The 16,436-nt window shown below is 36.4% G+C and overlaps 3 protein-coding genes across 4 annotated transcripts in view; 2 read left to right on the forward strand and 1 right to left on the reverse strand.

Annotated features, from left to right (window-relative positions):
• Positions 1-3,030: 3,030 nt before the first annotated feature.
• Positions 3,031-6,665, forward strand: LOC120479893 (E3 ubiquitin-protein ligase TRIM21). The gene is given in 6 exon segments (XM_089116950.1): positions 3,031-3,123; positions 3,312-3,460; positions 3,462-3,564; positions 3,796-3,815; positions 5,006-5,148; positions 5,313-6,665. Coding segments are annotated over 6 exon segments (1,053 nt in total). The 3' UTR covers positions 5,858-6,665.
• A 54-nt stretch (positions 6,666-6,719) lies between these two features.
• Positions 6,720-16,110, reverse strand: LOC120479892 (factor VII-activating protease). Its single transcript, XM_039672738.2, has 14 exons — positions 16,001-16,110; positions 15,341-15,482; positions 15,169-15,255; positions 14,311-14,418; positions 14,052-14,168; positions 13,760-13,870; positions 12,948-13,119; positions 12,596-12,690; positions 10,846-10,941; positions 8,864-9,155; positions 8,168-8,310; positions 7,427-7,561; positions 7,191-7,336; positions 6,720-7,041 (listed from the first exon to the last, which is right to left on the reverse strand). Exons 1-14 carry the CDS (start codon positions 16,058-16,060, stop codon positions 6,877-6,879), a joined length of 1,869 nt encoding a protein of 622 aa, XP_039528672.2. The 5' UTR covers positions 16,061-16,110; the 3' UTR covers positions 6,720-6,876.
• The window catches only part of atrnl1a (attractin like 1a), a 207,578-nt gene continuing 207,148 nt past the window's right edge, over positions 16,007-16,436 (forward strand). Inside the window, exon 1 of one of the 2 annotated variants that reach the window (XM_089116952.1) lies at positions 16,007-16,125. The gene's annotated coding sequence lies outside the window, so the exon portion shown is untranslated. The remainder of the gene's footprint in view (positions 16,126-16,436) is intronic. The other variant, XM_089116951.1, reaches the window with a different exon arrangement.

Below are 16,436 nucleotides of genomic sequence, written 5' to 3' on the forward strand. Positions count from 1 at the left end.
TCCGAAATAACGTGATCATCAACATTAAACATTATAAATCAAAACTGTCTAATGGATGAGGTAGCCTATAGGACTGTGCAACCTTAGGGGTGTTGATGGAAATGTTTTGATCATCGTTCTGAATCCAATCTGGATGTAGGCTAGTCTTTGACAAAAACACTATTATTTTCAGAACTTGAGTAATGTTCTGGCAAGGTTCTCTCAACATTATGAAGTAATGTTAATAAAAATGTTCATCTGAAATGAAATGTTCATCAAAAAGTCAGCTGGTCTCAATACGTTAGCATAAACATATTAATGTTCATGGAGACATTCATAACATATATATATATATTTTTTTTTTTTAAATGTTTCTGCATGTTTCGGAATGTACAAAGAACATTCAAACATCCCTTTTAATATTTACAAATAATAATAATAATAATAATAATACATTTAAAAAATTGGACGTTTTGAACGATCAGAGAGCGCACTTTTGTTGTTTGAAAATGTTGTTAAAAGAAACTTTTATTAATAACAAAAAAATGCTACATTTGAAAACCTCCTGTTTTGACTTTACAGACTAATCCTAAACTTGACAGCACTGTTGTTTTAGCAGTTGTCGACACATGCTTCAAATGTGGATGTGACATTAATAATAGGTGTAAAAAAACAGTAGCCTATGTGATTACACATAAGGATCTTTTCTTTATTGATACAATCCTGAGAGGATTACAAAGCATTTAACCTCACCCAGTACAACTACACATGTACATATTTAATGAGCAGTCCTCTGCCAAACATAAACAGGTGTCAAGTGCAACACACTCACCTGTGTTGATGTTCACAGGTACAGTTTACAGATAAAGGGACTCATATAACATTTCATGTCCTTGATCACCAAGACACCTTTTTAAATGCTCAAATTGTTCAAAATATCATTGATGACATCTTGACTTACTACTCAAAAAGGAGCTGATTATATCAGCTGATGATCATAGTTCATTATTTATCTATGCAGATTTGTTTTTATTGACCCATTATAAGGTTTAAATATAAAACATAAAAAGTTTAGCCTCTTTCATGTGGGCCTCAAGGCAAGCTCCCTTTCAGTAGTAAAGCAGCCCATAGCATGCACTCAGAGGAAAATGGAACAGGATATTGGATAACAAGGTTAAAATACAGGAGCAAATATTCTCTTATTAAAGTCCAACAGCAGGGATTTGATCTGAGCTTCCTAATAGGCAGTGGTTTAAAGAGGGACCAGAGGGAAGGTAACAGAGGGGTCAGGGTTTTGCTGTCTAATGGTGGAGATTGGGAAAAATTAAGGGACTTTATTTCCACAGGAAATTCTGATGAAAGGTGGATTATGGATCACAGTGGTCTTCCCAATCCAGTAATGTGCTCGGGCCTGCATTTATTAGAGCATACGTAAAGCTGACTGTGCTTTATTGTTACACAGGGAGCAAGGCGAGTACAAAGCAGATCAAAGAAGATAAGTCAGGTCATGCTTTATTTGTCCTCGTGTTTCCATGCAATATTTCATGTAGGCCCTATGTGTTTTTTTTTTTTCTTGGTTGCCATTCTAAAATACTGTTTTTAGAATTACATACAATTTTAAAATTGACACTAAAAATGCTCAAGACAGTCCTATAAACTATTTGCACAGCCATTTGAAAACTACATTACAGTAAAGTTTCACATTACTGCATTTAGTGAGGTACAGTAACTGAGTACAAGACACTGAATGTATGTTTCACATTTTTACTGCATGGTCTTTGCAATTCTAATTTGTTCAGAGCATTGTGCAAAAGAAAAAAATACACCCTTATTTACAACAAACATAAACTCCCTTTGGGTAGATCGGTGCACAACAGTACAGTAAACAATATCACAGTACATATTGGAACTGAACATACAACATACATATACTGTAAATCATTCATGCACATCTCTTCTCAACAGTGAAAGCTGAGGTTCACCTGCGAGACATTGTTCAATTTAGGATTAAATTATTATTTTTTTTAAAGATTTTGACAACTAGTTTAACATTTTTGTATGTGATTACTCAAGTAATGAAATGAGGACTATTAGTTTTATATGGAATGACTATTCAACATTCACAAGTATAGTTAATTTGGACTGATATGTCATAAGCAAATGGTAATGTTTTAAAACAGCAGCGAGTATATGAAAGCAATTGATGCATGTCCAAAAGCATTTGCAATTTGTTGGAAAGAATGAGAAACTGCTACTATCATGTGCACAAATGACTAAATGTTGTGAAGGTTGGACTAAGCAAATGTAAATAGTGATGTGAGAAATGCACCAAATCGACTGAGAAAAACTGTAAGCTGATTCTCCCAAGATGTCCAGCCATGTGTATGCTCTGCTGCCCTCTGGTGGATTCATCTGTGAGCTGGAGCTAAATAATGTTAAAGATTTCCGTGAATTGTGTTCAGTGTTCCACCTAGCTCATTCTGTTAACTTTGTGTCACTATAGGCTCTAACTGACCTTCTCATTCCAGCATTTTCCAAAATTCACTTGTACTTAGTTTCACATTAAGAGACACATTATAGAGAACATACACAGACTTTATTACAAAGCCTGATTGTAATGAACCCACATGGGACAATGTCTCACTATCCACTCCTTTAAATACCACCTCTAAAATTGGCCTGGAGAGGAAGTGGTATGTGAGTGTGCTGTCACAGGTGGCAAGCAGCACTATGACAGATGCGTCAGCAACAAGTCAAGGTAAATGCCATTTATCTCTGGCAGGATCGTGACTCTGTGACCCACCCATGTGATCTGCTTTCACTAGTAGTGAAGTATGAGCTCCTTAAAATCTCTCCTGCTGGAACATCTAGTTGCAAATTACCCTCTAAGGATTTGTGAAAGCAACACAAACTCAGTCTGACAACTCAGTCCAACACTGTGATGTGAAAGCTCAGTGTCAGGTAAGGTTTGTTCTCCTTGACCTTTTTTTCCTAAAATGTCAACGTTTGTATGAATTCCCATGTATTTTGTTGTCCTTTTCTCAACAAGACATGCAAAAAAATACCCAGGATCTTCTTGTTAGGCAAAGGGAAGTGATCAGATGTAGACTGAAGAAACTGAATGGCAAGCAAAATGAAATCAAAGTGAGTAAAAAGACTCTCATAAGAGACTCGCGAAAACAATTCGTGAAAGATGTTTGAGGAGTCGTATGAATTGCTTTGGAAAATTTGCAATATTTGAAAGTAGGAAAATTAGATATGTTGTATTTTTTATGGATTGCCCAGTTTTTATTGAGCAATGAGCATCTAAAACATTTGTTCATCTTTCTCAGTCCAAGTCCTCTGCAGTCAGAGAGAATATTGTGAAGAAGTATGAAGAGATGCGGAGAGTTCTGGAAGAGGACTGTAGAATCACTCTATCCCTGCTGGAGATGGAGGAGACGGCTGCGGTTCAAGCACTAGACAACCTCATTGAGACTAACTGACCTCCTCGAAGACATTGAGGTCCAGCTCAATGAAGGGATGGTGGACATACAGCCTGGTGACAGGGTGAGCTTTTGAAGCAATTGGTTGGACAGATCCACTGTTGTGGACTCTTTTTGTTTTATTTTCACCTGCCATGGATCTCAGAAATTCGGCTAATGTTCTGGCAAGGTTATTTATAAGTTCATGAGAACAAACAGTCCTCCAGTATTGTTAAAACAATATCTAATAATGTTCTTAAAATGTAGGACCAAATAAGTATTTGTCGTTCATGGATAACAAAACAAATATGTTTTGCTTGCTGGGTCCTCCCCCCCTCTCTCTCTATCACAGGTCACAATGTATGAGGACAGGTATGTATATTTAGAACCGCACTAATGAGAGATTGTCACCATTTCAGGCATGCTAGATGACTCATCTGCAAAGGCTTTATTGTTGTAGAGATCATGTTTGACACCATCCATTTCAAGCAACGGTTTATTTAAACGTGCTTCTTGAATGAAACACTGCTTAGCATCCTGAAAAAAATATCACTTTATTTTGATGCCTTTGACACATTCTGTTGACTAGTAACGTTGCAGCTACATGTCAACTAACTCTCATTGGGGTGTTAGTAGAGTATTAGTAGACTGCGGGTTAGGTTAGAATAAGTTGACATGCAGTTGCGAAGTTATTTTTAGTCAGTAGAAAGTCTGTTGGAGGAGCATCTCAATAAAGAGTTGGCAGATATTAAGCTGACAGTCTACTAATATTAGCTGACAGTCTACTAATACTCTAATGAGAGTTAGTTAACATGTAGATAGTCAACAGAACAAAAGGGACCTAGTGTTACCAAAACGTATTCTCTCATACGTCCCCTGAAGTTTTTATTCTATTGCTGGAAGGGCTCATTGAATGACTTTACATGCACAACAATATTCTGATACCATTCAGAAATTAGTCATATTCTGATTATGCAAGTATTGCTTTCTTATTGCCAATATTGCTTTCTAAAATTCTAAGAACAAGACATCTGGAATGAAGTATACCTGTATTAATTTGAGTTTTGGGTCATTTAAATAGTACCTTACTCCCATTATTTTGCATAACTCAACAATATTTTTTGATGTTATTATTATTTTATTTGTATACCCAATTAGCATATTAGAATGATTTCTGAAGGATCATGTGACACTGAAAACTTGCCACATTGCTATAACAGGAATAATTTAGGCTGAACAAAAAGTAATTAATTGTCATTGTTTCACAAAATTACTGTAGTTACTGTTTTTTGTTATTATGTAAATGCAGTCTTGGTGAGCATGAGAGACTTCTTTCAAATAGCCTATAAAAAAAAAATGTTATGACTTGAATGGTAGCATAGCCAAGCAAAAGGCAATTCTTGGTTGTATTGTATTCAATATTAGATAAATATTGATAAATAAGATACAATTCAGTGTAAAATGTGAATAGAATAATAGAAATCTAAATAACCCTCAACCTTTTTATATAAAGAAGTGTTATCTCTGGTGCTGATATAATGTGAATATACTTTTGTTGGCAGGGTGCTGGAATTGCTAACAGCAACAAACCCTGGTCTCATAAAACTTGACGAGGCGAAATCAGATCAGCTACTGGGTGCCACCAACAATTTACTACTGTTTATTCGCTCCCAGGTCCCGATTGCCAAGAGGCTTCTGAAGGGCTGTGAGTTATTGTGCAATAACACATAAAATAATTACTTGCACCAAATGAGTGTTACTTTTTTTAGCTCACTGACAAACAAATTACAATAAGCGTACAATACTTCCACAGGTTATTTTAAACCCATTAAAAACAAGTCTAGTTTTAAACCTATCTTCATTTCGCTGATTCCTCAGGAGTGGTCCTGGACCCTTCCACTGCCCATCCCAAGCTGATTATTTCATCTGAAGGCGACTGTGCCACTTTCACAGATGTATGGCAGGATGTCCCTGAGCATGAGGGCCGCTTTGACACCACCCTTAACGTCTTGAGCGTCCAGTGTTGGGACTCTGGCTACTTGGAGGTAGATGTGAGTGGAAAGATCTACTGGGAACTTGGTCTTACCTACCAATCCATCCCCAGAAAAGGCCAAAAGGAGGACTGCTGGTTGGGCCGGCATGCTGAATCTTGGTGTCTGGAGTACTTTGATGGAGACTACACTGCCTGGCATGGAGGTATTGCTCATTCTTTGCCCATTTCCTCATGCTTTCATCGGATTGGGATCTTCTGCAGCTTTCCTGGAGGTCTGGTGACATTTTTAGGAGTGGATAGCATGACACCGCTGTATTCATTCTGTGCTGGGGCTTTCACAAACTCTCTACACTTTGCTGTTTGTCCAGGACATGATCTTCATGGAACAAACTTAAAACCTATAAAGATCTGTCAATCCTAACCATCTTTAAAAACTCATTCCTAGCACTTGGAAGACCAAGTAGTTCTCCCTTGGACAGATTTGTTTGATTTGGTGCTCGAGAAACATTTCTTATTAATATCAATTTGAAAAACAGTTGTACTGCTTAGAAGATAGAAATCTTTTTGTAACATAAATGTATTTACTGACACTTTTGATCAATTTAATGCACCATTTCTAAAAAATGTATATAAAAAAATGTAACTGACCGCAAACTTTTGAATGGTAGTATAACTAGCTTAGCCTGGCGGAAAGCCAGACCTACATCAAGATGTTAGGTCTGGGAACTCACAATTGGCATACCAAAAATCCGACGGCCGGGATGAACGGTTGTCTTTTCCCTCCGCACGCAATAGGATAGCAGCCAACCAGAACAGCTGTGGTTGAGTCCCATGCCCATTTTTCCCACCAGCAGAGCTATAGATATATTAAACTTTTACCGTATCTTCCTTTTTTAAGAATGACTTAAGTGACGTTTTCTTAACTCCAAGTCCTCCAGAGTCACGGCCAAAGCCAATTCGAAAGACCGCTGTTCACCATCAGCATCTTGTTTGTTTTCAAGTAGCAGGGAAATAAATCACAAGGAAACGTCACAACTCTACCGTCATTGTGTTAAGCCCGCCCACCAACTCTTTACATGATGTGATTGGCCTGACCAGAGTTTGGTTTTTCCACTTCGAAAGCCAACGGAGAGTTGCTAGACAACACTGGCTGCAAAATATTTTTTTCTGCCGCTAGGGTGTGTCTCGATTTCTGGGTTATAGCTAGCTTAAGGCAAAAAACACTTCTTGTTTGTTTGCAAGGACACATTAAATTGGTCAAAAGCTGGAAGATATTTCAATGGTAGCGGTCTTACATTGTTTATTTTAAGTATGTATCCCCATGGAGAGACAAGGTTTCATTGATGCATCAAAAGAATAATCTAAAACGCTATAATAAAAATGTAGATCAGAGTACATGACAAAAACCCATGTGGTTGTGGTTCATCTTTAATGGACATGCTACTGGCTCCCAGCTGTTTTTTCATTGATCCAGTCCAAGTATTTAAGAATTCTGGTATAGACACCAGGCTTGTTCTTCTCCCCACAGTTGTCTCCCCAGCTCACTATACCATAGACATAGTGTATTTGATCCTTCTGACAGGTGAGAGGCCCACCAGAGTCACCCTGTCAGGAAGAGATAATAATGACATCTCACAACGAAATGATTACTTTTCTTTCCAATTTTTAAAAATGTCATTCTAGTTACAGCAGCACCAGCTCCTTTCAATATTTATAATGTAAAACCACATTATACAGTTAAAATGATGACCCACCTGACAGGAGTCCACTCCTCCCTTGAGATAGCCTGCACAAAACATGCCGTCATCCAGCAAAGCCGCATATACTTTATTGCTTGAACAAGCCTCCTGAGAAATCAGCAAAACCTGTGCGTCAAGCAAATGCATGGAGCCATACTCTGCTACAGACAGGAAGGGAAAAAGAACACATTTAGTCTTTTCATCAATGAACCTTCAACACAAACTCAAAACTCAGACATATGGAGATGTACATGTCTCTGTGGCTCCCCATCCTGAAATGCTGCATTCTGCTCCATCTGCAAAAGGTTCTTTGGGCAAGCAGGCAGCTTTCACAAACTGAGTTTCCTTAGCACATTCTCCATTAGTAGCTTTCAGTTTTAATAGAGCTGTATCACAGGAAAGAGTGAAAATTAGAAATGCAAGATAATAAAAACATTATAGACCTTCAAAATAATTTGTGGCGCTTCTCACCAAATAGCCAGATTAGAATTGCAACAACATTAATACACTTTTGTTTTGAAGTTCTTATTATTGTCAGGCTCTTATTTTGAAGATCTTGTGTATTTTAATGCCTAAATAAATAAAGACTCCCACAATAAAAGGATGGTGATGGACTCAATCTACTCCATCTACTGGATGTTTTGATCATCTTTCTGAATATGATCCATAGTAGTCTTTGACAAAAACACAATTTTTTGTTTAAAATGTTGCTTTTTTATGAAACTTGCATTCAAGTGATGATAAAAAATAAAAGAATGCATGAAGCTAAAATAAAAACAGGGGCTTAGTTCTTTATTTTTATTTATATCATGTTCAAATATTCATGCAACACAACATTCTGGGAGCCATGAAAGTTTTGTGAAAAATATCAAAAATGCTAGCTGGCAACTTAAAACAACAACAACAACAACAACAACAACAACACAAAAACACTGACGGGCAAAGAGTTAAGACCCTGTTTATTTGTGCATAGAAATGTCTAAAATACACACCAATATCATTGTAGACGACATCAGGAGTTTCCCTGTACTTCTCATGGATGATAGCGTCCTCCACCAGCACCGTCTGGTCTGTTGGCTCCTTTTGTACTAGATTTAATCCTCCCAATACTACACTGTAATCATGATTTTTATCCCTGTATACACAACAAAATGAAATAAAAATCATGATTACAGTGTTGTATTGGGTCGATTAAATAATGCAGAAAATAATGCAGAAAAATTACATTTCAGATGTCTCTAAGATTTTTCCACATTAGAAGTAAAATGTATTATTGAGAGATCATATTCATTGATTTAGAATGACATTGAGACAATAAATCATAATGATAACTGTTAATTAAATGCAGTGAAAATAACAACTAAAGCAGTTAACAGTTACTATGGATTGAAAAAGCAAGGATGGGGCAAAAATAACATGATGTTACGTTTACACAATGCTGTCCAACTAACACTCACCCAATATGTAATTTGGAGAAAAGCACACATACCACCGAAAAAGCAAACCAGACAGCAGACAAATTACCTTGTTTAAAGTTTGTATTACCTTGTCATTTTGCACACATTCAAAGCAACTTTGTCAGGTGCGCAAAGGTGATTGCTTGCCAGATTTAAAGCTATTCAGATTTTGTCACCCTTTTTCGTTCAGTGCATTTTATTTTTTAATATTGAACTAAAGAACATACTTACACACAGTGTGCTGCAGTCAAAACCCAACAAGGCTTGATAAGGGTGCCTCCACAGATGTGTCTGTACGCCTGGACGGATCCTTTAGGTTTGATCTGCACTGATACTTGCCATGGATGGGCTCCAGGAATAGCTTTAAGACCCCCATAAATCCGGTTCAGTTGTTTTTTGGGTTCCGGTTTACCGCAGGTAAGAAAACTCTTTGGTAAAGTAGCATTTTTAGTTGGTGTGGTTGGTGGGGCTGCAGTAGTGATTATTTGGGCTGAACTGGTGCTCTCTGGGGTTGTGCTGGCATCTGGTAGGTGACATTTTTGGAAAAGATTTGTATCGATTCAGAGTGTGATATTGCTACAATAAAACAGTGAAGTAAACACTCCGCCACAAAAATAGTTCCAAACAAAGCCACAGCAGAATCAACAGCGAGTCTCTGGACAACACAAAGCAGCGGTGTTTTGTTTCTAAATGAAGGTGCATTCATGCTAATTACCATTGTTTAAAGACATTTTGTGGCCAATATTTAAATAGGAATCTGAGGGATTGGGAGTTTTGAGTGTAAGGGTGAAGAAGTTCCCCATACTCCCCATTCCCCTTTCTCTCGTGTTCAAATTGGTCATGTGAATACGCCACATTGACAGCAAAATGCTTGGTTTAAAATTGAAAGTGACTTCTGAGCTGTGCTCAATCCATCACTACTATTGACTGTTGTTAAACGAGTTCACCCCGAAATTAAAATACTGTCATCATTTACTCCCCCAAAGTAAGATTGTTCCAATCTTGTATGATTTTCTTTCTTCTGCTGAACACAAAATAATATATTTTGAAGAATGTGGGTAACCAAGCAGGCCCAGGGCCACATTAACTTCCATAGTATGGAGGAAAAAATAATATGGCAGTCAATGGGGCCCATTGACTGTTTGGTGACCAACATTCTTCAAAATATCTTCTTTTGTGTTCAACAGACGGAAATTACAACAGGATTGAAACAACTGGAGGGTGAGTAAATGATTTTTGAGTAAATTAAAATTTTTGGGTGAACTATCCCTTTAAGGTATTGCTTGTCATGTATTTGTCTCTTGTTTTGTGTACAAACACATGGCCGGTTGTTTTGGGCTGTGTGTTTGCATTGTCTTTTACCCACGTTTCCTTGTTAGTTAATGTTGTATCAGTGTCACCTGTGATAGTCATCATGTGTCCTTACCACACCCCTTGTTCCCTCGTTAGTATTGATGTTCATCAGTGTCACCTGTACCTTTGTGATTATGTGTTCTATGTAAACTTTCAGTGTTTGTTTCTCAGTGCTGGTTCGCCTTGTTAACAGTTGGTTCTGTGAGTACTGTGATCTGTCTGTGAATGTTCCAGTTATATTGTCAAGCCTGTTATTATAGTTTCTGTTTGTTTGCCCCATCGTGGGTCTTTGTTTTCCGGTTATAAATAAACCGTGTTTTGAGAAAGTTTCTGTCTGCGCTTGGGTTCTATTTAGTGTAAAGTGACATTGCTCTGTGCTTATACTAGGATGTTGCAGATATTATTATCATTATTATTAGTAATAATAAGACAGATCAGTATATTACTTGGTAAAGCAAAACAATGATCATAATTTAAAAGGCAGATAGTTATTTTGTATGTTGTTAAAGACATGAAGTTGATTCAACATACAGTACAACTCTCAAATAATCACAGGGATGTTGCTAATGTTGTGTTATGATCAAATCGGTTCAATGAATAATGTTTGTTTTTTTTAATGCATAAAAAAATCTGAAAAATCCCTTCCATGAATACAGTGGAAACCGAAAAGACAAACTGCTGTTTGGCTGTATCATTACTATTAAAACGTCAAAGCCAATCAAATAAAATAAAATAAAAAACACATTTTTTTTTGATTATATTCTTGATTCAAAGCCTCAATAGAACACAATTTATCACTATGATACTGCTTTGTCATCAGTCTTAGACATGGCGCGTGGCTAACAATGAGGAAGTCTTACCTGTCGTAGCTGGTATGGTTGGTTGGAGAGTAGTTACTGGTGTGGTGGGTTGAGCTTTAGTGGTGGTGGTTGTCACCATTTTTGTGGTAGTTGTTGCTGTGAAAAAAAAGTAATAGCTGAATTACTGGCAAAACTAAAGGGGGAAAATTTGTATGCAGATTAACTTTATACATCTGCTGGCTCAGAGAGGGTTCAAAGATATTAGATTAATTTATTAATTCTAGTGACTCTAAAGTAGTGTTAATTTCGTTAACGAAAACTAAACGAAAATATTTTCGTCAACGCACATTTTTCACCGAACGAAAACTAGACGAGACGAGACTAAAATCCCCACTAATAAACAATAACTGGGACTAAATCAGAAATAATTTTCGTAGACTAATAAAGACGAGACGAAAATGCAGTTCGGTAAATAAAGACTGGGCTAAAATCTATGGACATTTTAGTTCACGAACAAAGACGAGACGAAAATTACATATTATTATATGATATGGTTTTGTCAAATCCTGTCTCCTCATCCGCCTCCTCCTCGTCAGCTCTTCCGCCACACACCCACTTTCAAACCTGGAGCGGGCGGGCACAGTCAGTCAGAGTAGCCTACACAACACGGAGCAGACAGGAGCTGGATTCACGGTGAGGCGGAGGCGACAGGTTAAAAGTAAAACATGCTTTGCACGGGGCTCGGGAGAAAGAAGAGACGTGATATATGGACACATTTTGTTACAATGATAAACTAACTAATGATGGCTAACTTTCATAGCATTTAGTATCCAGGCTGGCTATGTTGCGTTAGCTTCTTAGCACGTAGCGACCGTAGCCACTTGTTGATAGAATTGTATGTGAAGTTAAATTTATGCTAACTTAGATATGTTATACTGGCCGGGCAACTATAGTTTCAGTTACATTTGATTAAAGCAGACAGACGCTTTAAAAAGATTAGTTAAAAAGATTTCATACGTTCTAGCAATCTATGCCTTGTTTCACCTTAAATACTGTACCTAGCTATGTGAACTAGCTGGCAGGAAAGCACTTTTGTTGTATCAGTTGGAGTTTTTTTTTTTTTTTTTCACAACATTGACCTCAAATCTATTTATTTTATTATTCTATGTGAACTAGCTTTAAACAGCCAGCACTTGTGTTAAGTTCATAATACACTTTATTTTATTTATTTGTTTCCTTTGTCAGGTGTATTTTATTTGTTTTAATGCAAGCATTTGTGTTTGTGTCTTTGAACCTTAACAATGTTCAAAATAAATATGCAAATATTGTCAGAACATCTTCCATGTCTGCATGTGTTCCTTAAAATTGTGTTTTTTTATCAAAAAGATGAGAGAAAATGTTGAAATGTGAAATAATTTTAGGAAATGTTAAATATATGCTGACAAAAAAGTAAAAGGTTAAAATGATGTCCTGACTAAAACTAGACTAAAATGTTGACAGTTTTTTTTTTGACTAAAACTAAACGAATAAAATTATGTTTTCTTGGACTAAAATAAAGACTAAAATGCTCGACTTATAGTCGACTAAAACTAGACTAAATAAAAATGGGATGATGTCGACTAAATGTGATAAAAACTAACAAGCGATGCTGAAACTGGACTAAAACTGAAACTAAATTTAAAAATGGCTGGTAAAATTAACACTACTCTAAAGACCATAAAGCTGCTGTATGTTAGTGTTGTTGAGTTGGAGATCTTGATGGAAAAACATCAGATTAAAAACCACACTGTGACTTTATTATCAGTCTTACCAAGTGTGGGACATTTTCTGACAGAACAATAATCCCATCGAAGTTTCTTGTTCTTCTTTACAAAGCACCATGGTTTCTTATCTCCATCAGGGTTTCTATGATACAGAGGGATGAAGGGTTTGCATTTGAGATGATTACAGGTCTGTTGCTGATCTGGCCCAGTTGTGTAGAGTCGGTGTGTTTTTGACATGTGGGACATGAAGTGAAATCAAAAAGTCTAAGACCACATTGGAAATAAAAAGTTATCAAATAATTTAAACCTGTGAATAGACAAAGTGTTTTCAAAAAACTATTTATAGGTCTCTAGTTAAATATGTAAATCTCTGGCTTTTGGTCCCCATGTGTTTTTAACCTGCAGAAGTTATGCTGCCCCAGGCCTTCACCAGATGCAAATGAAGTTGCAGGAAACAATCCTTTATCCAGAATGAACTCAGAGTTCCAGTCGAGACATTCGTCCCCCTCTTCAGTCACTGACACCTTTCCTCTGTATGACTGTCCATCCCCCTCATAGCAGTCATTCGGGTCTGAGGATAGTCACAGCACACTATTGTGTGTTCATGTTGTTGTCATGTTGGAAATAACCATAAAAAAGGAAATGATATCACAGAAAAGACCCTTCTAAATCCTAATAACAATGTGCCGAAGTTAGTCTTGGTTCAGATTCATGCGTCATGATATAAACCATTTGTGATTTAAAAGATTATAGCAATACATTTTTTTACCTTGAAAAATAAGCTACATTTTACAATAATAATTGTGCAAACTCGTATTTGTTCAAGGTGTCAAATAATGTTTTTTTTTTGTTTTCTTTAACTAGACACCCTTTGACACATTGAAGTCAGTACATATTTTTTGTCAGAGTATGTTGAAACTAACTCACGAAACTAACATGTTTACAATTTTTTTTCTTTCTTGGCACATTTGTTTTAGACGACTTGGAAGAAACTAGCAATTTTCGTCTTAAAGATCTTTTTTTTTTGGTTATTCACCAATATAATAAACATTTATAAGACTAAGATTGCGTTCTGAGGAAAAATAATAATAAACAGACAAACTATATATAGGCAATATATATATAATAACATGCTAATTAATGCTAATGCTAATTTAGACTCTAAAATTAATCTAAAAAGAGAAATGCAACATGTCAGAAAATATACTCACCGACTTGACAGTATTGTCCACTGAATCCATCTGTGCAGACGCATTCAAAATCACCCTCATCTGAAACACATCTGCCCTTATTCTGACAAGGGTTTGGTGTACATGGAATGGCTAGACAAAAATAAATAGATAAATCATTAATCGTCAAGTATCGACAACCCACATTTTTAAGAAATATGATTTAGTTGTATTACTTTTTGTCTGAGCATTCTAAACCAAATCTGAATTCCTAAAGTCTGTTTGTTGAGTAACTCTGGCTTAGTACAGCATGAGTTCAGTGCCCAAGTCTTACGTGTTTCGCAGTTTGGAGGTGCAAATGGAGGAAAACACTTGCACTTATAGTAGGGAGGAGATGAGGTGAGAAGACACAGTCCTGTCCCACATGTTCCTCTTTTACAAACCCTTACCCCTAAAAACAAACATCAAAAGCTTCTAATAATGACAAAAAGTATTTGTATATATTGGTTATTTTATAGGCTAGCAGTGTATTATGTAATATAGTGTATATTAGGCCTATGTTATATTTTGCAGTTGTTGAAGTGAGCTCTTACCTCTTTGGCACCTTCTACCTACAAACTGCTTGGGGCATTTGCATTTGAATTTATCTCTTTTTTCCTCACACACCCCGCCATTAAGGCATGGATTTGGTCTGCATTTTCCTGAATTACTCAAAAGGGGAAACATTTATTTAATCACAGTTAGGTGATATCAGTTTGGTATTACATTTCTTTAACATTATATTTTGGTTTGTTTGTGATTAGACCGAATTTGTTCATATAGGCTACAGGCTACCGTTCAAAAGTTTGGGGCTGGTTTTTGAAAGAAGTATCTTCTTCTCTCCAAGACAGCATTTATTTGATAAAAATATACAGTAAAAACAGTAATATTGTGATTTTTTTAAAATTACTTTTCTATTTTAATATATTGCAATTTATTTCTGTGGTGGCAAATCTGAATTTTCAGCATCATCATTCAGTGTCACGTGATCCTTCAGAAATCATTCTAATTTGCTGTTGAAAACAACTGTGTATTTTCAGGACTGTTCGATTTGTAGAAAGTTAAAAAACAAAAAACAAAAAAAAACAGCATTTATTCGAAATAGAAATCCCAACACAGTCTCATGAAAGTGCGTAGGCTATCTATACCACGATTGTCATTTATTTTCTCGTGGCATTTATACGACAATTTTTTTTTTTTTTTGCGTGCATATGCTACGCACTGAAATCCAAAAAGTGCGTATGCACGCGAAAAACGCGTAGGCCTAGGCTAACGTAGTTTTAGCGTATACATTTCCCAACTGTCATTTTTGATCAATTGAATGCATCCTTGCTTTATAAAAGTAGTACAAACTTTTAAACGGCAGTAACCAATACGATGAAGAAATATGTTTAACGATTAACGAATCATACCTTTGAGGCTTTGAAGATCAAACAGCCAATCGTTGGCATCGTCATCATCATCAGAGTCGTCTGAGGTGTCAAACTCAGCCTTCAGGTCTGATATCATAAGTTGCATATTGAATATTTGCAAAGATGCATAGGGCCTATGTATTATATTTCATCCCAAAAGCTGACTACTTGCCCTTTAATCTTCCTTTGCCTCTCTTTCCAGGAGGACCATGTCCGTGTCCGTGTCCGTGTCCAGGCTTCCCATGTTTACCATGCTGTCCTCCACGATTACGTTCTGAATTTTTATCATGTTCTTCATGTTTCTTATTCTTCAACTAATGAGAGGTGAGAAACTTGCTCAGAAAATGCGTTATTTTATCAATATCAGCTAAATGTCATTTATATTGGTATTTAAATATTCGAGAATATAAATAAAAAACATGGTTACTGTTTAGGCAAAGGTTTGATTTTGACCATCTTTTGACCATCTACAAAATCTTTAGAATTGTGCATTGCTGTTAGGCAAGTTTAACAAAACTTGGTTAGACATGTGGCTTTGATTTCTCTGCAATTTAGAGTCTAAATTATTTTGTAAAATAGCCTATATATTTGATATATATATATATATATATATATATATATTAAATGTGTCTGCTTTAAAAAGAGAACAACCATAGGTCTGTAATATTCCAAAGGATTCATGAATTACTGCCATTTAAGTTTAGATCTATGCTCAAAAATGAAGTGACCGTTTACAGGTTAAGATGAACACAAGTCTGGTGTTGACAGTATAGTTATCGTATTGTAAAGTAATGAATCTATTATATATCAAAATATAATTGTTCATACACACCTGTGCAGGGATAATGACCGCACATAAAAAGAGGAGAAGCAGCCACAGTTTGAGCTTCATGCTGGCCGTTGGTCTCTGGAGGAGTGACACACTGCATACCTACTCTGAGTCTTACAGTGTATAAGGTCAGTGTCCTGTGAGTGTGTGGGTGTGTGTCTGTCTGTGTTCATCATGTATGTGTGAGGGACAGGAGCGTACAATTTAGTAGGTACGCTTGGGACGTGTCCCTACCAACATCCAGTGACACTGATATATCCCTAGCAATAATTTCGATCAAAACTTAAAATAATAATGTATACAATGATGTCCCCTTCCCCACCAATTTCAAAATCAAACCTACGCCCCTGGGTTTCACATGTATGCATGTGAGGATCCGAGGGTCTGTGCAACAGACAAAAGTCAAACCACTTATCACAAGTAATCTGTCTTTATACTG

This window comes from Pimephales promelas, chromosome 11 (genome assembly GCF_988280905.1).
Source record: "Pimephales promelas chromosome 11, fPimPro1.hap1.1, whole genome shotgun sequence".
Classification (NCBI taxonomy): domain Eukaryota; kingdom Metazoa; phylum Chordata; class Actinopteri; order Cypriniformes; family Leuciscidae; genus Pimephales; species Pimephales promelas.

Excerpts from the sequence above, each read along its gene's own strand:
- LOC120479892 (XM_039672738.2), bottom strand. The coding sequence starts at position 16,060 with ATGAAGCTCAAACTGTGGCTGCTTCTCCTCTTTTTATGTGCGGTCATT. Across the intron at positions 12,691-12,947 it reads GGGCAGCATAACTTCTGCAG|AAACCCTGATGGAGATAAGA; the intron begins GTTAAAAACACA and ends TCTGTATCATAG. Across the intron at positions 10,942-12,595 it reads CAGAAAATGTCCCACACTTG|CAACAACTACCACAAAAATG; the intron begins GTAAGACTGATA and ends TTTTTTTCACAG.